The sequence below is a fragment of the Planococcus citri genome, chromosome 4 (assembly GCF_950023065.1).
Source record: "Planococcus citri chromosome 4, ihPlaCitr1.1, whole genome shotgun sequence".
Lineage (NCBI taxonomy): Eukaryota > Metazoa > Arthropoda > Insecta > Hemiptera > Pseudococcidae > Planococcus > Planococcus citri.
In genome coordinates, this window is record NC_088680.1 from 30,498,864 (window position 1) to 30,522,349 (window position 23,486).

At 34.6% G+C, this 23,486-nt stretch overlaps 2 protein-coding genes across 2 annotated transcripts in view; one reads left to right on the plus strand and one right to left on the minus strand.

The window, feature by feature from the left end:
* Positions 1 to 23,486, plus strand: part of LOC135845811 (hemicentin-1-like) — a 972,708-nt gene that overhangs the window by 257,401 nt on the left and 691,821 nt on the right. The gene's annotated exons all lie outside the window — the stretch shown is intronic.
* Positions 4,692 to 8,168, minus strand: Aldh7A1 (aldehyde dehydrogenase 7 family member A1). The gene is made up of 8 exons (XM_065361125.1): positions 7,811 to 8,168; positions 7,487 to 7,703; positions 7,194 to 7,411; positions 6,886 to 7,101; positions 5,749 to 5,928; positions 5,462 to 5,644; positions 5,160 to 5,366; positions 4,692 to 5,077 (listed from the first exon to the last, which is right to left on the minus strand). Exons 1-8 carry the CDS (start codon positions 7,985 to 7,987, stop codon positions 4,865 to 4,867), a joined length of 1,611 nt encoding a protein of 536 aa, XP_065217197.1. The 5' UTR covers positions 7,988 to 8,168; the 3' UTR covers positions 4,692 to 4,864.

The following is a 23,486-nucleotide window of genomic DNA, read 5'->3' on the forward strand; positions in this document are numbered from 1 at the left end:
TATAAAATGATAAATGTTCGAACAAAATATGGAAATTCAATAAATTTTGAAAAAAAATTCGTAGCGATGAATCAATGGTTTTTTTTTGATCATCTGAAGTATGTGAATATGGTTTTGCTTAGTAGGTAACCGATTTAAAACAAGTTTTAGCGTGTTCTAATGTGAAGAGCACCGTCTTATGGATACTCGTATCAACAATCACATGGTCGGATGACGATTTACACATGCTGATTTCTGAACCTTGCAGAGTTCAATTTTGGAAATAAAAATAATAATTACTTTATGGTATGGTCCATTTGATTTGCAAATAAAATGTAGCTTACTTACTTACTGCTGTTGTATTCATGTAACAATAAAACCGATTTACAAATTATTATTAGATTGAGTGGTCATAAAGCTCAAGCTAAATGTATGGGAAAAGTACCATAGTGAAATTTCAAGAAGTGTTATTGAGTAATCGTTGAAATAAGTGTAATTATTCTCATATTCTCTCAGGGATGCACTGACCTATCTAAAACCAGGATGGGCACTAGCAAATGCTATTTTTGCTCTTTTTTAAAAAATATTAACTAGTGGGAAACTCATAAACTCGATTGTTTTCAGTAAAATAACATGAAAATTAAACGGGTATTCCCAGGTAAAAAAAAGTAGGTGAAATGCACATATCCTCAGATTTTTAAAATTTTGATTGAAACATTGTTGGATACCTCTAAAAAAAATATTGGACCCAAAAAATTTTCCACATCTCATTTCTTTGGTCGCAATGATGAAAAAACGAATAAAATTACGAGAGATAACAGTGTGATTTATTCGTAAATCAAGAGAGAAATTTCGAAAAAAAAAAGACTACTCACACTTTTTTTGTTCTGAATTGATTACCGATTGCTTTTGCCTATATTAGCCATGATTGCGTATATCTTTTTTTTTTTGAGAAAAAAAATCGTATTTCAACGAGTCTTGAATGAAAAATTTTGATTCCACCCAAAATACAGAGAAGAGACATGAGTTTTACCACATAAATTTTCTCTAGATTTTTGGCTCCTAGATGAGTAGATATTGACTGAAAAAAATTTGAAACCACTATATACCTATCATCAAACCTAATTCCGGCACACGATTTTTTTTTCTTTTTAAAATACATTTTAGACAAAGTAGGTAGGTAAGGTACTATTTTATGAAATTTTTTCTAATTTTTCCTTCAAGTGGGTCAGCTTTAAAAACTCAGAAAGAAGATTAGAAGCGAGTAGGGAAGGAGAAGAAAAGAGATGATGGTTCTCTTTATAAGGACCATGGATTAACTTTGATCGAAGAAGTTACAGTGAGTAAATAGCGCTATATTGAAGCATTTTTCACGAAAAACTCAATTTTAGGGCAACACCTCCCCAAATGTGAGCCTCAAAGGTGTCCAACTGTAAATCTGACTTCGTATTCGTGGTCAGAAGGTTCAATTCATAACTATGATAACGATACCCATATTGCCAATCTTCGTTTGCTCCAAAATTGGAGGAGGAGGTGCCCATTGGGCCCAAAATGAGGTTTTCCACAAGTTGCTTCGTTTTCTGCTGTTTTTAAAAAGCTGCATACAAAATTTCAGAACTACCTACATAACGGGAAGTAGCTTTTTTTGGCGATGCCATTATCCAAAAAAAAACACGTTTTTGAGAGGTTTTTTTTGGGTTCTTAAAGATAACCCATCCACTCGAAGGAAAAATTTGAAAAAATTTCCAAAAATAGTGCTCATATAAACGTATTTTTTAGAAGAAAAAAATTTGTGTCGGAATTTTGTTTAAAAACGTGACAGTTTCAAATTTTCTTTAGTCAATATCTCCCTCCGCTCTGGGAGATTGATAAATTTTGAGAAAATTCACGTGGTGAGACTCATGTCTCTTTTATACATTTTTGATGGAATCAAGATTGGCTCCAAGATGAAATTCAGGGTAGGAAAAAGTGCTGGAGTGTTTTAATGCATTTGGGCATTTTTTATGAAATTTTTTCAAACGCCCAATTTTCAAAAATTCATCAAAAATCATTTAAAAAAAGTTACCTGCTTGCTTTAAAAGTTTGCCTTGAGTAAGTATTGATTTATTTGATTTCATAATTTTCCATTATTATTCGAATTGACATGTCTCCCTTGTAGAAATATGAAGTAATTTGCTACATATCAGCTGATCTTACATTTTGTTCGTGTTTTTTTGTTCTAGGTGAGTACAAATTCTTTATGAAATGAAGATAGTACATAGGTACTCGTAATAAGAATGTACTTACATATGGAAATACTCGTAAGTGAGTTAAATTATTGCTATGATAAAATCACTCATTTCATTTTCATGATCTACTATCTATGGCTTTCGCTAAGAATGTTCATTTTCAAATTCAATGTGTCCCAGAACTAAAACGCCAATCGTCATCATTTCAGACTAGTACAATTTGAAATTGTTGGAGCCTGGAGGGTCCTTTAATTGTTGTGGGAATTAGAGATGAGAACTTATAGTGGTTCTTTTGTTAGCAGAATGAGCATCTAAAAAGTTGGTAAAAAAGTGCATGTTCCCAACCGTAAAAGTCATCTCAGTGATCTTCACTGATACAACAGGTATCTATCATAAACTGGACAAACAATCGTTTTCAACGTTGAAAAGCATGCATAATTGCATAAGTGGTTAAGTATACACATACGAGTACTTCGTTAATTTTTGAAGAAGTTCAGAAAATCTCAATTTTAATGATAAGTTTTGCTAATTAAATTCTTCAATTTTAAATACAGCATTTCTCAATATTCTCAAAAAAAATAAAGAAAAAATAAAATTCAGCGATCACTCACTTTGGAAATTGAGGATTTTCTTGAATTTTCTCCAAAATATTATGTTGATTTCTCGAGCCAAATTTACAGATTTTAACGGAATTAAGAAGCCAAATTGATAGGAATTTGATGTAAAATTCTATCAGCTGAATATTAATTTCGATCGTTTTTCTCAATTTTTTTATGTAAGACCCTCGAAGAAAACCAGTGCTTCGAAAAATGAAGTTTCAATTTTTCTATTTCAACAACTTCGTTCGTTCACAAAGAAAGTTTTTAACATCGCAACAAAAGTGGAATAAAGTAAGAGTAAAATAATGCTACGGTTTTCAATTTTAATCAAATTTTATTTTGGAATTTCAATTCTATTTTTTTTTTTTTTTTTTCAAAAAAAGATAAAAATGAGTCCTTTTTGAACATTTCTGAGAAGTAACAAAATAATGTTGTTTCTGAATTTAAAAAAAAATGTCTGCTAGAAAACTTTAAAAATTAGTCGAAACATTTTGGATTTTAAAGGAGAAGATGAGGTGTATCTAATTTTCTCATTTCAATGAAAAAATTGAAAATTACTTTCTAAAATTTCAAAAAGAAATTGTGGGCTTGATTAGATGAGAAACTCAAATTGATATAATTATTTTCTATGCGAAAAGAAAATGTTTCCTGTTGAAAAATTCTCACGCTGAAACAGCATCAGTTTTCATGTTTTAACTGAATTCCCTAAAATTCCAAAATGAAATTCAATCAAAATCGAAAACTCCAGCGTTTATTTTACCCAATTGTAGTTTTGTTGCGATTTAGGTATAAGAAATTTCTTGTGAGCTGTCAAAGCTGTTGAAAAAAAAAGAATGAAATTTGACGTTTTATACCCAAAAATTTTCCTCTGTGCAGGTTTTATGAAAAATTGATAAGACAATTGAAAAAATTTTCAGCTAATCAAATTTTATAGCAAATATTTATCAATTTGGTTTTTTGTTTTCATCTGAATATTTTGTGAATTTGATTTTGGAAAACAACATGATATTTTGGAGGAAATCGTAGAAAAATTTTCAAATTTCGAAATATCACTCAATTTGATTGTTCGGTCTAACTTCTCTCATGAAAATTACCGAAATTCATGGTTTTATGAAAAATTGTTAAGACAATTGAAAAAATTTTCAGCTAATCAAATTTTATAGCAAATATTTATCAATTTGGTTTTTTGTTTTCATCTGAATATTTTGTGAATTTGATTTTGGAAAACAACATGATATTTTGGAGGAAATCGTAGAAAAATTTTCAAATTTCGAAATATCACTCAATTTGATTGTTCGGTCTAACTTCTCTCATGAAAATTACCGAAATTCATGGACATACTTACAAATATGAGAAGATTTAGTACTGCGTCAATGTGTACTGTAGCTGGAGTAGTTTTTCTTCATACAAACAAGCCACTAGCGTGTTTAGTTTCCAAATTACAAGTCTAAATCGTTAAACAATACTGTTTGACTGTAACTGGGTAAGTATAACATTTAATTCTGCGGATGAGCATCATCACAAAAAATTCGGAAATTTATTGACCCCCCCACCGTTTTTTTGATTGATTTAATATTACATTCTTTAAGATACCTATTTCTCAAATAAGTAAGTAACCCATTTAACTTATTCTACAATATACGATAGAGTGATACATGCAAAAGTTGGTTCCAGTGAATCTAATATGCTATAGGCTACATTTTTTTTTTACAATAAGATGTACAAATATCGACGTGCTAAATCCGAGATAAATATTTTTGCTTGCTTACCTACTGCACTACAGAGGCAACGCCGGTGCGCATTCTCCCAGAATGCGCCTCCTGCTCGCTCATGCTAACTTCATCGCTAAACTGTCAAAAATGATTTTCGAAAAAATAAAACGAAAAACAAAAATCAGATTTTTTTATTTAGCACGTTTTCTTCATCATTGCATTAAATATCCGTTAAATAAAATTTCGAAAAGTTTTGTCCATTAGTTTTGACGTGAAGCGCGGACAAAAAAATCATATTTTAATTCATCATAATATGTACTCGGATGTTTAGTACGAGTATTCAAATTCACTCGAAACTGATACCCTGAGCAAGGGTCAAAATACTGCTATTATTAATGGTTATAGTAGATCTACGCATGTACTGTTTCCACGAATCAGATCCAGATTCACGACCACCTCCGGTATGTTTCTCGCCCCCAAAAGCTCCTCCAATCTCAGCCCCGCTGGTTGGAATGTTTACATTTACAATACCGCAATCAGATCCACTTGGTCCGATCCACTGTAAAGATACAAAATACAATACAAGTATGTAAATCATGTTGGCTCTCATTTAAAAAGTAAACAATTTGTTTCAACTGTACCTTGAACAAGCTCGATATATCTTTTGTAAACAAACTCGACGATAATCCTTGATCAACGTTATTATTTATTTTAATACCTTCTTCTAAAGAGTTCACCTTGAAAATGTACACAATAGGGGCAAAAGTCTCCCTTAAAACGACGCTGTCGTCAGGTTTTAGACCGGAAATAATGGTCGGTTCGACAAAATACCCAGGTCGATCGATAATCTAGAAAAAATCAATATTGATATTACTTACTACATAGTTTATTATATACTCGTAGATTATGATATTAAATCGATAAGTTTTTTTTTAACGCTTACTTTGCCTCCGAATTCAATTTTTCCTCCAGCTTTTACAGCTTCATCGATGGTTTTTTTATAATTCTCCACAGCTGCTTGATTATGCAAAGGTCCATAGAGTGTTTTCGAATCTAGCGGATCTCCCATTCTGGTGAGAACGTTTTCGTACGATTTCACGAATTTTTGTATTATTTTATCATAAACCTGGAATTTTTTAAAAAATCGGGAGATTTCGAATTTGAAATTTTCTCACTTTTGATAACTCAAAATGAATGGATTAAAGTGAGGCAGATCAGAATAAAACTTACTTTGGCGTGTAAAATCAGTCTTCGAGTGGTTGTGCACCTTTGGCCAGCAGTACCGCAGCATGAAAAGACCAAAGATTGAGATACCATGTCGAGATCAGCGTCCTCGTTGACGATAATAGCGTTGTTGCCACCGAGTTCTAGCAGCACTTTGCCGAATCTTTCTTGAACTTTTACTCCAACCTTGAAGCAAAAAAAAAGTGTCAAAAGCTTTTTGGGAGAAAGATAGAAAGAGGTAAATATTCAGTAATTTTGAGAAATCTTTCGAAGTAGTGCTCTTATTCAAAAACAAAGGAGACATTCGTCAATAGATTTGAAAAATACCTCCTGTGAAATAAAATTAGAATTAAAAAAAATTCAGAACGCAACCATCTAACTTTTACTTACTTACTAAATTTTGCTAAAATTGCCTTATTGAAAGTTAGCACAAATTATTAAAATTCGCCAATATTGAAGAATTATTCCGTCAAAAATACATAAAGTGGCAAAGAAATTTTCGAACTAACACATCAGTAACAAAAATTACTTACTATAGCCGGTGAAAAATCAGCAAAATGCGAGTTAATGTTCTATAAATTGTCCAATATTCAGCCTTTTACATTAGAGTGATATTGAGGGGACAAAAATGGTCTCTTCCACGTTTTTCTGACCATGAAAAAATTTATGCTCACCTCCCACCTCCTCCCCCACCCGTTGAGGGTGCCCTAGATGAGATTTTTGGAGGTTTTGACTTTTTGATACCCACCAATGACCCAACCTCTTATACTATAGCCGGTAAAAAGCAGCACATCATTAACTGGCTCGTGTCTTTCTTTCCCACTAAGTTGGCTTAGAAGGCTGCAATTCCGCGTGTATGCCCATAGAGGGTCCTGGTCCTATAGATGAGCTTTTTGGAGGTTTTAACCCTTCGATACCCACCTATGACCCAACCTACACTAAAAATTACTTACTATAGCCGGTGAAAAACAGCATATCATTAACTAGCTGATGTTTATTGTTCATACTGGAGAGGGTCCTAGATGAGCTTTTTGGAAGTTTTGACTTATCAACCCCTCCTCACATGATCAACAATCAACCTCAATACCCACCCATGAGCCAACCTCCAGATCAATGAGATATCTCAGAAGCAGGAATACTCACTTTTCTACCAACTTCCGTGCTTCCGGTAAATGACACCAAAGGAATCCGTCGATCAGCAGTCATCGCTTCTCCAATATTCTTATCACCGGTGCACAAACTGCAAATAGCTCCGGGAATATTGTTGTTCTTCAGAACTTCGGCGACAATCTTGGTAGTGGCAACTGATAATAACGATGTACTTTCAGCACCTTTCCATAGAACAGCGTTACCACAAACCTGCAACATTACATCCCCAAATGCATCAGATTACCAACAATCAACGAGGGTAAATTCATGAGAAAACATATCAATTCGTTTTAAACACCAACCATAGCGATGGCACTATTCCATCCGTACACAGCTACAGGAAAATTAAAAGCACTAATGACTCCAATCACTCCTAAGGGATTCCAGTTCTCGAGTAGGACATGATTGGGCCTCTCTGAAGGTAAAATCTGCCCGTTGAACATTCTTGATAAACCGGTAGCGTAATCGCAGATGTCAACGTATTCTTGTACCTCTCCAATCCCTTCTGATAGAATTTTACCTTCACAGACATGTACCAAAATTCGTCAATATTTGCTTATTCATCAAGATCTTCAATAACTGAAGGTAATCTTACCCATCTCCAATGATACCAGTTTGCCAAGAGGTTGTAATTTATCTCGTAAAGCGTTACCGATTTGTCTAACTATTTCACCCCGTTTCGGTGCCGGTACTTGGACCCATTGTTGCCAAGCTTGCTGAGCTGAATTAACGCATCTGTTGTAATCATCGAGAGATCCTTGCTGAACGGATGCTATTGGTTCTCCAGTGGCTGGAGAATAAGTGGTGATAACCTGGATACAATAAGTAGAATTTTTATTATAATGAAAGTAAACCTACCTATATGTAGATTGTAGGTACTTATCTTTGTGTTTGTTTAAATCATGAAAGTCCTACTCACCTCTCCGTTGGCATTCCATTGACCATCGTACACTCCTGGGTTGACTTTCTGCAATCCCAACTCCTTGAGGAACGAGTAGTTCTCATTTTCCACTAAGAATTTACCAGCCATCGAGTACAATCTGACTTGATATCGCGCACACTTCGAAGCAACGTTAGCTACGTTAACGGCTAGCATTTGAACTGATCACTTTTTACGTTGGTGGAAAGGCCGGATTGTCGAACTGACCGTAAAAATAACCGATAACCGGTTGCTTGCGAGTCTTTATTGTTAATATTCAAATTTCTAATTCTAATTACATAAATGTACATGCTACCTACCTATGCACACGTATTTTGTGTTCTACTCGACGTCGCTATCACTATAATGATATTTTACTACAGATAAACAAGTCAAGAGGTTACCTCCTTTCCTTTCCTCTTTGCTGTACTAATCGAGTCACGGTGCGATGAAGAGCAGTTTAGTAAACATGAGAGCCTCTTATCACTCGTACATGGCGCGAATGATACAACGAATGTAAGAATAATGTTACGAGGATGATAGATCGGCGGTTTAATTATTTGAATTGCTTTAATTTCCTCTTTCTTATTTTACTCGATTTTATCCCTAGTTATAATAATGGATTTGATTTTTAAGCAGGAAAGCTCATAACTTATGGATGTTTGAAATTGAACATAGCGATAATTTTAATCGATGATTTGCTGCGTGAAGTGTTCAATAACCATTGGAGTGAATAATTTATCGAGTCGTTAGGTATCGAATTATTTGACGATGCAGAATGCAATTTCTCTTTGAAATTTACCATACGAGGGAACGAAACTTAATCAAAAGAGCAGGCAAAATACCTACATCGTTGACCAACATTTTAGAACCTTGAGCGCATTATTTAATTTTTCGTGAATTTAAAAAAATCAAATTCGTACCAAAAAATGAAAAAAAAATTATCATTTTATCAAGTTGACCCTGAAACCTAAAATTTGGTACGTAGTGCTCTATTTTCGACTCTCCAAATTAAATGGAAACATTTCCGAATTGTTTTGATCAGTTCTGATTCTGAAGCATCCGGCGATGTTGTGAATGCAGAAATTTCCATCTAAGGGAGTTGCAAAGCTGAAATTCAGAAATGAACTGAAACACCTACTTACATGAACGCGTGTTCAATGCACTCTCTGTCGTAACTGGATAAAGCAGTGAAATAATACTGCTAAAATCAGTCATTAAATTACTGAAATAATATCAGTCAAAATTTATGATCCGAGAAATACCTTTACTTACTTGCTCGGAACACCAAAGACATACGACTCATAATCAAATTCGTCAATTATTAAAACGATGACTTGTTTGATCATGAGATGGTCGCATCAATCAAGGCTTTAGAACTGATCAAAACGGTGAAAGTGGGGTGCCTATATACCAAATTATAGCTTTCTATGTTAATTTGTTAACGTTTTGATTTTTCTTCATTCTTACCCCAAATGTGATTTTAAAAAAAAAAATTCACCAAAATATCAAAAAATGAACTTAAGAACCTAAAATTCGACTGGTGATGTGTTTTTGCATGATTTTTCAATTCATTAGCCGAAAATCTTTCTGTCGGTTTGGAGTTTGGATACCTCCCTTTTTACTTAGCTGAAAACTGCCAAAGATGTGAAACTGTTTGAAATATGTACCATTGTACCTACCTATTTTATCGATTTATTCTTCGTACAGTGCGAATGATCCGAAATGAATCTATTTACTTACTACGGCTATGCTCATTTAAGTCATCTCTCGCTTAGTTGATAATATAACCAACATATTTTATTTTTCGAGGGGGTGAGGGGAAAGAATTACCAAGTTGACCCAGAAAGCTGAAATTCTGTATGTACCTACTCTATTTTCGACCCTCCGAATTGAATGGAAACATTTTCGAACTGTTCTGATCAGTTCTGGAGCATCCGGCGAAGTTGTGAATATTAAAATTCCCATTTAAGGGTTATTGCAGAGCTGAAATTCACTTCATACCATGATTTCAACTGAATTGAATGAATTTGAAGTGGTTTTAGGCTGCTTTGAAGCCCTCAACAATTTTTTGAAAATTTCAGTACTCTTTAAATTTGAAACAGTGAAATTTCACTGCTTAGCAGTCACGACATTTTGCCTTTTTAAAAGCAGTATTTTTTTTTTGCTGTAAAACAGTGAAAAATCTACGAAATTGGCCAGTAAAAATTATTTTGACAGACCAATTCAGTAGTTTTTCTACTGTTTTGCAGTCAAAAACCTGCTTTTAAAAAGGTAGAATGTCGTGACTGCTAATCAGTGAAATTTCGCTGTTTTAAATTTAGAGAGTACCTACATGAACGTGTTCAATACACTCTTAATCCGAAATAGTGAAATTTTACTGCTTTGCCATCACATTTTTGACTACTTCAAAATGGCAAAATGTCGTGGCTGGAAAAAGCAGTGAAACAGTACTGTAAAAGTAAGTCATTAAATTACTGAAATGATCAGTCAATAACTATGATCCGAGAAATATGTCCATTTACTTACTTGCTCCGTACACCAAAGGCTTGCGATTTAAGTGGGTTGTCGAATGTATCTGTTTTCTGATCAGATGGTCGCATTAAGAGAGGTATCCCAACTTGTAGACATTTTTTTCGAACCGGACAGTGCTAAAGAGTACCTACATGAGTCAAAGCTAAGTGAATTTTTAGAGTCAAATTTGAGCTAAAAATAGAGACAAATCAAAATTTAACCAAATTAAATTGAAATTCGGACTTTGGTATGGAGCCCATTTCCGACCCCCCCTCTCTCCACACACTCTCAAGTAAATTCCAGCTTTTCATTTTGTTGGCAGCAATTTTGGGAAAATTTTAATTTTCATGAATCAACCCAGAAAGCTGAAATTTGGCATTCACACAATTTTCAACTCTTCGAATTGAATCGATACATTTCAGAACTGTTCTGATCAGTTCTGGAGCATCCAGCGAAGTTGACTATTTCAAGATGGCATCATGTCGTTACTGGAAAAGCAGTGAAATAATACTGTTACAATCAATCATAAAAGTACTGAAATAATCAGTCAAAAACTATGATCCGAGAAATACCTTTGCTTACTTGCTCCGCATACCAAAGGCATACGCCTCATTGTCGAATTCGTCGCGACTAACACTATGAGATTCCTGATCATGAGATGGTCGCATTATGGGAGGAATTCCAACTTAGTGAAGTATTTTTGAATCGGATAGTGCTAAATTGACAGAATATTGAAAAATACTACTTACATCAGCCAAAATTTCAAATGCAAAGTGAATTTTTTAATCTAAAAATAGAGAAAAATCCAAACTTTACCTAGGTAATTAAATGGAAATTTGAAATTTGGCATGTAACCTATTCCACCTCCTCAATCAATTGGAAACAGTTTCGAAACGTTTTGTAGGATGTGAAGTAAATTTTAGTTTTTCATTTTGTCGGCAGCAATTTTGAGAAAATTTCTACTTTCAAAAATCTGATTCAAGCTCCAGAATTGCTCAAAACGGTTCGTAACCATTACCAATCGATTCGAGGGTTCGAAAGTAGGGTGCCTGCCTATGCCTAAACATACCTACATAAACATAACATAAACGAATTTCGGCTTTCTGGGTTAATTTGGTAAATGTTCGATTTTTCTTCATTTTACCCCAAATGTGATTTTTTAAATTAAATTCACAAAATATGGGAAAATGCATTTACGAGGCACCCTCTTAATATGAAACGGTAAAATTTTACTGCCCGCAGTCAAATTTGACTATTTCAAGATGGCAAAATGTCGATTGTCGTTACTGGAAAAAGCAGTCATTGAATTGATGAAATAATCAGTCAAAAACTATGATCCGAAAAATACCTTTACTTACTTGTTACGCATTCCGAAGACGTACGACTCATAGTCGAAGTCGTCGATGATGATCATTACCTACTATGTGAAAAGTGAAAGGAATAACTTTGATTTGAATCTCGCTTGAAGTTGTTTTTCTAAAAGAGGAGCAGGATGTTGCTCTCTAATGATGACGGTTCAGGCTACTTTTCGATGATAATGTATTATAACATTGCACGCAAATCGTGCAATCCATTGCAAAGAAACATGAAGACAATAAAATTATTTAACAAAAATATAAAAATAAAAAAAGATGCACTTATAAGAACCTAAAATTCGACATGGTGATGTATTTTTGCATTATGTTGTAATTTATCATCTAACATAAGCAGCACGATCCTAACAATTTTATTTTTTTAAGGGGGTGGGGGGATTACCCAGTTAACCCAGAAAGCTGAAATTCGGTATGTAGGTACCTTATTTTCGACTCTCCGTGAATGGAAACATTTCCAAACTGTTCTGATTAGTTCTGGAGCATTCAGCGAAGTTGTGAAAGTTGAAATTGAAGTTTACCTTATATATAGGTACCATAATTTCAACGTATCGAGTGAACTTGTAATGGTTTTAGACTGTTTTGGAGCCCCCAACAATTTTTTGGAAAATTCAGTTCCTCAGAAATTTGTTATGAAATCTGTCTAACAAAAACACCTACATGAACGCATTTAATGCACTCTCTTAATCTGAAATAGTGAAATTTGACTGCTTTGCATTCAAATTCAACTATTTCAAGACGGCAAAATGTTATGACTGGAAAAAGCAGTGAAACAGTACCGCCAAAGTCAATATTTAAATTACTGAACTGATCAGTCAATAACTACTATAACATATGATCCGAGAAATATGGCCATTTACTTACTTGCTCCGCACACCAAAAGCGTGCGACTTATCGCATCGAATTCATCAACTAATATTACACACTTTTTCTGATGATCAGTTGGTCGCATCAAGAGAGGTTTTTTTCGAACCGGACAATGCTCCTCGTATACATGAACATGTTCAATGCATTCTCTTAATCTAAAATAGTAAAATTTTACTTGCTTTGCAGTCATTTTTGACTATTTCTAGACGTCAAAATGTCGTTAGTGGAAAAAGCAGTGAAACAGTACTGCCAAAATCTGTTTTTAAATTATTTAATGAAATGATCAGTCAAAAACTTGTGGAAATATTTTTGATCCAGACAAATGTTAAATTGACTGATCATTGAAAAATACGAGCAGTTACATCAGACAAAACAATAATTTCAAATGCTAAAGTGAATTTTTTGAATAAAATTGATCCGAGAAATATGTTTATTTACTTACTTGCTCCGTACACCAAAGGCATACGACTCATAATCGTATTCGTCGATTAAGACTATTACTTCTTTGATCATGAGATGGTCGCATCGGAACCGGTATCCTAACTCGTAGAAACATTTTTGAACCAGGCAATGTGCTCAACTGCCTGACCACTGAAAAATACAAGTACTTGGATCAATCAAAATTTCAAAATGCTAAAGTGAATTTTTTAGAATCAAATTTGATCTAAAAATAGAGAAAAATCAAAACGTCACCAAATTAAATCGAAAGTTTTAAATTTGGTATGTAACCTATTTCCCATACTCCACCCCGTATCCCCCACTCAATTGGAAACAGTTTCGGACAGTTGAGTAGGATATGAAGTGAATTTTAGCTTTTCATTTCATTGGCAACAATTTTGAGAAAATTTCATCTTTCAAAAATCTGAAATCTGATCAAGGCTTCAGAACTAATCAAAACGATTGAGTGTGATTTTTTAAAATGAAATTCAACAAAATATCAAAAAGTGCACTTAAGAACTTAAAATTCGACTAATAATTTCAACATATCGAGTGAGCCTGAAATGGTTTTAGGCTGATTTTGAGCCCCCCCCCCCCCGAACATTTTTTGGAAATTTCAGTTCCTCGGCATTTTTAAAATAAAATCTGTCGTAATAAACACCTACATGAACGTGTTCAATGCACTCTCTTAATCTGGAATAGTGCAGTCAAATTTGATTATTTCAAGATGGAAAAATGTTGTTTCTGGAAAAAGCAGTCATTTAATAAATTGATGAAACGGTCAGTCAAAAACTATGATCCGAGAAATATTTTTACTTACTTGCTTCGTCCACCAAAGGCATACGACTCATTCGAACTCGTCTACAAAGAGGATGCTTTTGCTGATCACAACTTGTAGAAAAATTTTGAATCGGGCAATGCTATATTAACAGAACACTGAAAAATACCAGTAGTTACCTACATCAGCCAAAATTTCAAATGCTAATGTGAATTTCTTAGAATCAAATTTGAGTTAAAAATTTAAAAAAATCCAAACTTTACCTAATTAAATCGGAAATTTGAAGTTTGGCATGTAACCTATCTCCCCCCCCCCCCTCCTCAGTCAGTTGGAAACTGTTTCGAACCGTTTTGTAGGATGTGAAGTGAATTTTAGCTTTTTATTTTGTTGGCAACAATTTTTGGAAAATTTCAACTTTCAAGAATCTGCTGCAGAATTTCTCAAAACGGCCAGAAACCGTTTCCAATCGATTCGAGGGTTTGAAAATAGGCTATATGAGGAGCTGAGAATCAAAACTCACATTTGCCACCATAAACGGTTTTGAGAAAAACGCGAAAAACTGAGTTAGTAGTGTTGCCGGTTGAAAAAACTTATAATACCAAAATGAATCATTAGATAGCGCTACTAGCACACGATTCCGTGTGTTGGCTGATTTTCACCTAGCTCCCTTCTGCTTTAATATCCAGACAAAGAATGGCAAATGTGAGTTTTGACTCCAAGATTTGCGATCAAATTTTTTTTCACTGTTTTAATTACGACGATAGGGAAAAGTTTGATAACAAGCTGAATTTTGGTACACGGGGGTTTTTTGATACGCTGAACACGAATTTGGGGTGTCCAGGTGAATCCGGTGTACGCTTCCCCCTTTTTTGTGGACCTTAAGCCCCCAAATTAGTTTTTATGCGTTTAAGTCCGAAAATATGCAATTTTATGCAAAATTTATGTTTTTTGGGTCGCAGAATACGAATTTGACAATATTTTTTTCGTAGGGGTGGGGGATGAGGGGGTGAGGGGGGCGAGAAATTCAAAAGTTGACTATATCCCGGGAAAAAATGGGACAGATCTAATTGTATCTGATCATATCTAATGTGATCAAATTAGATCTAAAAATTGATCAACATAGATCAGATTTGATAAAATTATATCTGAATGTTGATCAATCTTAGATATAAATTTGTCCCATTATATCTGGTCATATATATTAAGATATAATTGGATCTAAAAAGCTTGAATCGCATTTCTTACAAACATATCTGTTCAGATCAGATTTGATCAAATTATATCTAAATTGATCTCATTATATCTGATCAGATCTATGAAGATCCAGTTGGATCTAAAATGTTTGAATAGTATTTCTTACAAACATATCTATTCAGATCAGATTTGATCAAATTATATCTGAATTGATCTCATTATATCTGGTCAGATCTATGAAGATCCAGTTGGATCTAAGATGTTTGAATCATATTTTTTGCGGACATATCTATTCAGATCAGATTTGATCAAATTATATCTGAATAGATCTCATTATATCTGGTTAGATTAGGGAACTGTAACCCAGGTATGTCAGACGGCCATTTTGTTCCTGGTTTGACAAACTTAGCATTGCAGTATATGGGAATTCGGCAAACTTTAACCGCGTATATCTTCAAAACCGTGCACTTTTACAACTTTTTCATAATAACATCTTTGAAAGAGAATTGAACGAGCTTTCCAATGGTATGCTACATGTATCAATTGAAATACATTTATTTGTTTTGAATTTCAGTCATTTTTCAGCACTTCATTTTTGGGTTAAAAATAGTTTGAAGTTGTGTGAAATTCACAGCATGTGCTCTAATTCAATGATTACTTTCATTCTATGCCAGAAATTCCGTCATAAAAACCTTGAATCGAAAAATTACAATTTTTTTTCGTAAGGAACAAAATGGGAGTTTGACATACCCGGGTTACAGTACCTTAGTTAGATCTAATGAAGACCCAGTTGGATCTAAAATGTTTGAAACGCATTTCTTGCAAAACATGTCTGTTCAGATCAAATTTGATAAAATTATATCTGAATGGATCTCATTATATCTGGTTAGATCTATGAAGATCAAGTTGGATCTAAAATGCTCGAAAAGTGTGTCGTTTTGGCTACTCGCAGATAAAGTCTTGAGCAGAATCCTATATAGGGTTCAAGGCTCAAACTTCCAAATTAACTTTTCATGGTTCCATCTAAGTAAAATTGATCGAATAAAACATTTCTGTTGAGAATTATAATTTTCATTATTATTATTCGATCTACCCATTTTTTGGAGACAAACTACATATTAAAGGGCGAGGATCCAAATTAAACTAAAACACTTCTATATGTAATGAATAAAACTGAACATTGACCAATAACATGGTTAGATCTATCTAGATAGAGACATTTTCCATATCTAGTTAGATCTAACCATTTTATATATAATTAGATCTAATCCATTTTTTCCCGGGATGATGTGTGATATGTCGAAATGTATGTTTTTGAGGGTGTAGATCACGAATTTGACAATATTTTTTTCGTAGGGGTCAATGGTGGGGGGCTGGGGGGTGAAAATGGTTAAAAATTCAAAATTTGACTATAATGATGTGCGATATGTCGAAATTAATGTTTTCGAGGTTGTAGATCGCGAATTTGACAATATTTTTTTCGTAAGGGTTGATGGTGGGGGATGAAGAGGGTGAAAAATTCAAAATTTGACCATAATGATGTGTGATATGTCGAAATGTATGTTTTTGAAGGTGTAGATCACGAATTTGACAATATTTTTTTCGTAGGGGTGAATTGTGGGGGATGAAGGGGGTGAAAACGGTGAAAAATTCAAAATTTGACCATAATGATGTGTGATATGTCAAAATGTATGTTTTCGAGGTTGTAGATCACGAATTTGACAATATTTTTTTCGTAGGGGTTAATGGTGGGGGATGAAGGGGGTGAAAAATTCAAAATTTGTCCATAATGATGTGTGATATGTCAAAATGTATGTTTTTGAAGGTGTAGAAAAGGTGAAGGGTGGGGGATGGAGAATTTTCTATTGGAGAGCCGTCAAAGTCCCTGGAAGAAAAAATTTGTAACATTTAAACAAAATTCACCATGATTTTTCACTATAATTGACTGTTGTGGCCGCCGGGGCATTCGGGGGGGGGGCAAAAACGGCAAATGACATCTTGAAATACACTATCTTCAGTACTAGCCCCTGGGATTTCCCGTGCATCTACGTGCAAAAATTTGTTCTATTCCTATTTATGTAGCAGAGTAGGCAAAACACGGAGTTTTAACGTAAATTAAACCTTCATAATGACTTTATAACAACTAAAATCGAGTAAATTGATGAAAATTACTCACTTTCAGTTGAATTATTCATACTTGGTACATTTCAACATATCACACATCATTATAGTCAAATTTTGAATTGTTCACCGTTTTCACCCCCTTCATCCCCCACAATTCACCCCTACGAAAAAAATATTGTCAAATTCGTGATCTACACCCTCAAAAACATACATTTCGACATATCACACATCATTATGGTCAAATTTTGAATTTTTCACCCCCTTCATCCCCCACCATTAACCCTTCCGAAAAAAATATTGTCAAATTCGTGATCTACAACCACGAAAACATACATTTCGACATATCGCACATCATTATAGTCAAATTTTGAATTTTTAACCATTTTCACCCCCCAGCCCCCCACCATTGACCCCTACGAAAAAAATATTGTCAAATTCGTGATCTACACCCTCAAAAACATACATTTCGACATATCACACATCATTATAGTCAACTTTTGAATTTCTCGCCCCCCTCACCCCCTCATCCCCCAACCCTACGAAAAAAATATTGTCAAATTCGTATTCTGCGACCCAAAAAACATAAATTTTGCATAAAATTGCATATTTTCGGACTTAAACGCATAAAAACTAATTTGGGGGCTTAAGGTCCACAAAAAAGGGGGAAGCGTACACCGGATTCACCTGGACACCCCAAATTCGTGTTCAGCGTATCAAAAAACCCCCGTGTACCAAAATTCAGCTTGTTATCAAACTTTTCCCCAATGGAATTTTGCAAACAAAACTAAGTTTTCTTCAAAACTCACATTTGCCAATGGCAAATGTATTGGCAAATGTGAGTTTTGATTCTAACCCTTGGTTTTGAATGTGAATTTCACACCAAAATGACTTTGATCCAAAAAAACCGAATATGTCACATTATAGAGTGTAAAACGGTATATACAAATCTGCCATAAAACGGTTTTTTTTTTTTTGGCAAATGTGAGTTTTGATTCTCAGCTCCTCATATACATACCTACCTAAATTTTTTCAGCGTTCTAGGTTGATTTGGTAAAGTTTCGATTTTTCTTCATTTTTACCCCAAATGTGATTTTTAAAAAATTCACAAAATAGGTATCAAAAATGCATTTACGAGGAACCTAAAATTCGACATGGTAAAATTATCAGTTCCCCAGAAAATTTTTATAAAACCAGTCGAAATGAACTGAAACACCTACATGAACGTGTTCAATGCACTCTCTTAATCTAAAACAGTGAAATACGAGGGGCATCTCAAAAGTAAGTTTCGTCATTTTTTTTCTCCGGAACTACTGACCAGTTTTCTGAAGCGTAGGTTCATTGTGGCAATTCTACCAAAGATTTCCTCCATAAACGCGTCATTTGGCCATTCACAATGTTAGATCTACACATTAGACGCATTTCCTCGTGAATTCGAACCAAATTTTTGTCGGTAGACCTTGGATAACGTATCTCGTAAGGGTAATTTGAGCCAACATGGGTTTAAAAGCGTACCTCATGTTTGAGAACCAATTGCACGCGATCACTCCAACATACAGACTTGAAAAAAGTACAGTGTAACCAGCAACTCAAAACTTGATATCCCCAAAATTTCATCCAGTTTGGTCCAGTAGTTCCGGAGAAAAAAAATGACGAAACTTACTTTTGAGATGCCCCTCGTACTTGCTTCGCAGTTAACTTTGACTATTTCAAGATGGCAACATGTCGTTTCTGGAAAAACAGTGAAATAGTACTGCTAAAATCAGTAATTGAATTGCTGAAATAATCAGTAAAAAACTATGGTCCGATAAATACCTTTACTTACTTGCTCCTTATACCAAAGGCATATGACTCATTATCGAACTCATCCACAATGATGATGCATTTCGTGATCAAGGGATGGTCCCATCAAAGGAGGCATCCCAACTTGTAGCAATATTTTTGAATCGGACTATGCTAAATTGGCAGAGCCAAAATTTCAAACTCGAAATCGTTTCCAACGATCCAAGAGATTGAAATTAGAGTGTCTATACATACGTACATATCAAATAATTTTAGTTTTCTGGGTCAATTTGGTGGTTTCGATTTTTTTTCATTTTACCTCAAATGTGATTTTTTGAAATGAAATTCACCAAAATATCAAAAAATGCTCTTAAGAACCTAAAATTTGTCTGGTAATGTCGAGTGAACTCGTAATGGTTTTAGGTAGCTTTGGAGCCCTCAATTTTTTTTATAAAGTCTGTTGAAGTGAACTGAAACACCTACATGAGCGTGTTCAATGCATCCTCCTAATCTGAAACAGTGAAATTGTACTGCCTTGCAGTGAAATTTGGCTATTTCAAAATGTCAAAATGTCGTTACTGGGAAAAGCAGTGAAGTAGTAGTGCTAACATCAGTCATTAAATTACTGAAATAATCAGTCAAAAACTATGATCCGAGAAATACCTTTACTTACTTGCTCCGCATACCAAAGGCATACGACTCATAGTCAAATTCATCGATTAATATCACAACTTTTTTGGTAATGAGATGGTCTCATCAAGACAGGTATCCCAACTTGTAGAAATGTTTTTGAACCAGACGTTGCTACATTGACTGACTATTCAAAAATACGGGTATTTACATCAGCTAAAATTTTAAAATGCAAAGTGAATTTTTCAGAATCAAATTTTATCTAAAAATAGAGAAAAATAAAAACTTTACCCAATTAAATCGAGGAATTTGAAATTTGGTATGTAACCAATTTCCTTCCTCTCACCCTAGCAATTGGAAACAGGTTCGAACCGTTTTGTAAGATATGAAGTAAATTTTGGCTTTTCATTTCGTTGGCGACAGTTTTGGGAAAATGTCAACTTTCAAAAATCTGATTGAAACGCTAGAATTGCTCGAAATTGTTTCCAATCGATTCGAGAGTTTGAAAATAGGCTATCCCAGTTGACCACATGCTAGCAAAAAGCTAGCGTTTTATTCGCGTTTTGATAAGTTGCTAGCAATTTACTCGCTTTTTGTGGCCAGCAATAATTGTCTCGCTAAAAGTAAGCGATTTTCTTGCAGTTTTTCACTAGCAAATTCAATTCTAGCAATTTTCGAGCTGTTTTCCAGCGACTCTCAGCTAGCTTTTACTTCACTTTAACTTGCTCGCCTTATGCTAGCGTATTACTGACGGATTCTTGCTCGCAATTCTATGCTAGGACAGTTTAAGCAATATTCTCGCATATCTCAGCTAGCTTTTACTTCACTTCATACATGCTCGCCTGATGCTAGCGTATCACTGATGGATACTTGCTTGCAATTCTATGCCAAGAAAGTTCAAGCAATATTCTCGCATATCTCAGCTAGCTTTTGCCTCACTCTATACCTGCTCGCTTAATGCCAGCGTATCACTGACTAATATGTACCTGCTCACAGTTTTATGATAGGAAACTTCAGGTAATATTCTTGCATCTCTGAGCTAGCATTTACTTAGCCATCTGGCTCTAGAAAAATGTAAGCATATCTCTAGTTTCTGCATCTGGTGATTTGGCGTTTTCTTTGTACATAGTCAAATGATAGGAACGTGCTACCAGATCTTACGCATTTCTCACCAATAAACCTTTTTCTGCGTTACTTATAATTGTAGCAAAATGCGAGCAAGTATCTTTTCCATCCCTCAGCATGCATACAAAAATCATTAAAAATATTCCTGCATATGACAATAGGAGTAATTGCACCACCCCCCCCCCCGGATGATCTTCCGGGGCAACTTTTTTCTTAAAGGGGACAGCAAAATTTCATCAAATGGACATGGAAAGCTGTAATTTACTCTACACTCCAATTTTAACACCTTCTGAAGACGACTTCAGGTGGGTTCAAGTCATTTTAGAGCCTCCAGTAGGCTTTTGAAACTTGAAATTCCCACAACATTAATTTATCAATTGGAGTTGGCAAGCTGAAATTTACTTCGCAGGTTTCAAATGGTTTTGAAGCTTCCAGCTACTTTTAGGAAATTCCAATTTTCCAAAAAACGCCATACAACCTTCGAAAAGTCGCTGGAGGCTCCAAAACGACTTGAAATCCACAAGCAGTCGACTTCGTAGCGTATTAAAATTAGTTTGCAGAATAAATTTCGACTCTCCATCTCATTGTCAGTTTGATAAAATTTTGTGAAAATTTAAAGTTTCAAAAATCTGCTGGCGGCTTCAGGAATTTTCAAAGAGTCGCTGGAGGCTCCAAAACGACTTGAAATTCACCTGCAGTACTTCGTAGCGTATTGAAATTAGTTTTCAGAATAAATTTGAGCTTTACAACTTCAATTTGAGTTTCAAAAATCTGCTGGAGGCTCCAGAACTGCTCAAAATAAGTTGAAACCGTTTCCCATCGATTTGGCATGTCGAAAATAGGGTATATCCCAAATTTCAGGTTTCTTGGTCAATTTGGTAAAATTTTGATTTTTTCTCACATTTTGGCCAAAATTTGATTTTTGAAAATTCACCAAAAATCGAAAAACGCACTTTAGCACTTGAGATTCTGACGAATGATAAATTTTTGCATGATCTTTCGATCTACCTTTGTAAAGTTTGAAAAATTTCGTGCAAGTCCTATGTTGGAACGCAAAATCTGCGATTTCGGCTGACCTTTCAATCAAAATGGCCGCCATTTTGTAAGTAAGGCCAATTTTTTTCAGCAAGTTTGCTTTAAAATGTTCCTTAGGATGTCCCCTTTAAGGAAAAAGTTGTCCCGGAGAATCGGCAGGGGGTGCAATTACTCCCATTGCCGTGGACTAAAATGTTGTTCAAATGTTTTTGAAATTTTTCATTTTCATGGTTTGTTTGATACTTTATTTTCAAATTTTAAATTTTGACAATTTTTCTATTTAAAAAAAAAAAAACTTCATTTTTTATTTAATAAAGAGATTTTTCAACCTAAACGCTAGCATAATGCTAGCGAATTGCTAGCGTCGATCTCTCTCATGGTATAGTTTGCTACTCTTAGATAAAGTGTGTCATCAAGTTGAATATAAGCTCAAGGTGGTATCTTGTTGAAAAGTAAGAAGAGTGACATCACTCTTCTTATACTATCCCAAGATGCTAGCGTTATGCTAGCTCTGAGCTGGGACAGTCGCCTAATTTTTGGAATTTCCTGGAAAACTACCACCTGTTAAAGGTAAACACCCAGAATTTTTAAAAATTAACTAATAGTAATTACTTTACTGATCAAAGTTTTTCTACGCTAGCAAAATGCTAGCTTCTTGCTAGCATAATTTGCGCTAGCGTAAATGGTGCCGGAATATGAGACACTTTTTGCAAAAATTGCTAGCAAATCAGTCGCGATTTAGTCGCATGTACCTAGCAGAATGCAGAGCAAAGTGCCAACAAAATGCTAGCTTTTTGCTAGCTTTGTGCCGGCTACGTGCTAGCTATTTGTGCGCAATTCTGCTACTCTAATGCGACCTAATCGCAACTGATTTGCTAGCATTTTTTTAAAAAAGTGTCTCAAATTCCGGCACCATTTACGCTAGCACAAAATTTGCTAGCATTTGGTCAACTGGGATACAGTATTTAAATACCAGATACCTAAATATCAGCTTTCTAGTTTGATTCGGTAAAGTTTCGATTTTTCTTCATTTCTACTCCGAAGATTTTGAAAATAAAATTCACCAATAATATCAAAAATAGTAATAAATACACTTGAGAACCTAAAATTCGACATGGTGATGTATTTTTGCATTATTTTTCAATTTATCATATTCCAAAAACTTTCTGTCGGTTTGGATACCTCTCTAGTTACCTAGTTGAAAATTGCCGAATATAAGAACTCTTTTATCAATTATTCTTTGTGCAGTGCAAATCATCCGAAATGAATCTTCACTTACTTGCTACGAGTACTTCCTAATACTCATTCAACTAAACTCATGTGTCATAACGTGTACCGCCTATCTTCAGACTCGAAATACAGCGCGAAACTAACAATTCTATTTTTGAAGGGGTGGGGTTGGCTGGGAGTGCGGGAAGAGATTCTCAAAAATATTTTGATTGAGTTTACAACCGAACAGTGACTCTTGTAACTCCTTGAAAACATTCAACTCCCATTGTAAATTCATAAGACCTGTATAAACTCTCGTTTTTCGCTTTGCTCGAGATTTTGTATCATCACCTATCGCTTTGTTTTTTACTCCTACTCTTTAGTAGGTGCATATTTTATTTCGTTTTTAGACGGGCATTCCTCAAGGTTTTTCTTTGATGTGTGGAATGTCACTAAAAGCGATAAGGAAAAATTTACGCTCCGCTGGTTTATGAATGACAAAATCACTCGAAGTGCACGAGTGTGAGTTAGTTTGCCGGTACCAGAATTTGAAGGGGCCTAGTTTGCAAGATAGATGATACGTTTTGGGACTTGAAAAAGCATGGGAAATTTC

Excerpts from the sequence above, each read along its gene's own strand:
- Aldh7A1 (XM_065361125.1), bottom strand. The coding sequence starts at position 7,987 with ATGCTAGCCGTTAACGTAGCTAACGTTGCTTCGAAGTGTGCGCGATAT. Across the intron at positions 7,412-7,486 it reads ACTGGTATCATTGGAGATGG|GTAAAATTCTATCAGAAGGG; the intron begins GTAAGATTACCT and ends ATGTCTGTGAAG. Across the intron at positions 5,078-5,159 it reads ATATATCGAGCTTGTTCAAG|TGGATCGGACCAAGTGGATC; the intron begins GTACAGTTGAAA and ends GTATCTTTACAG.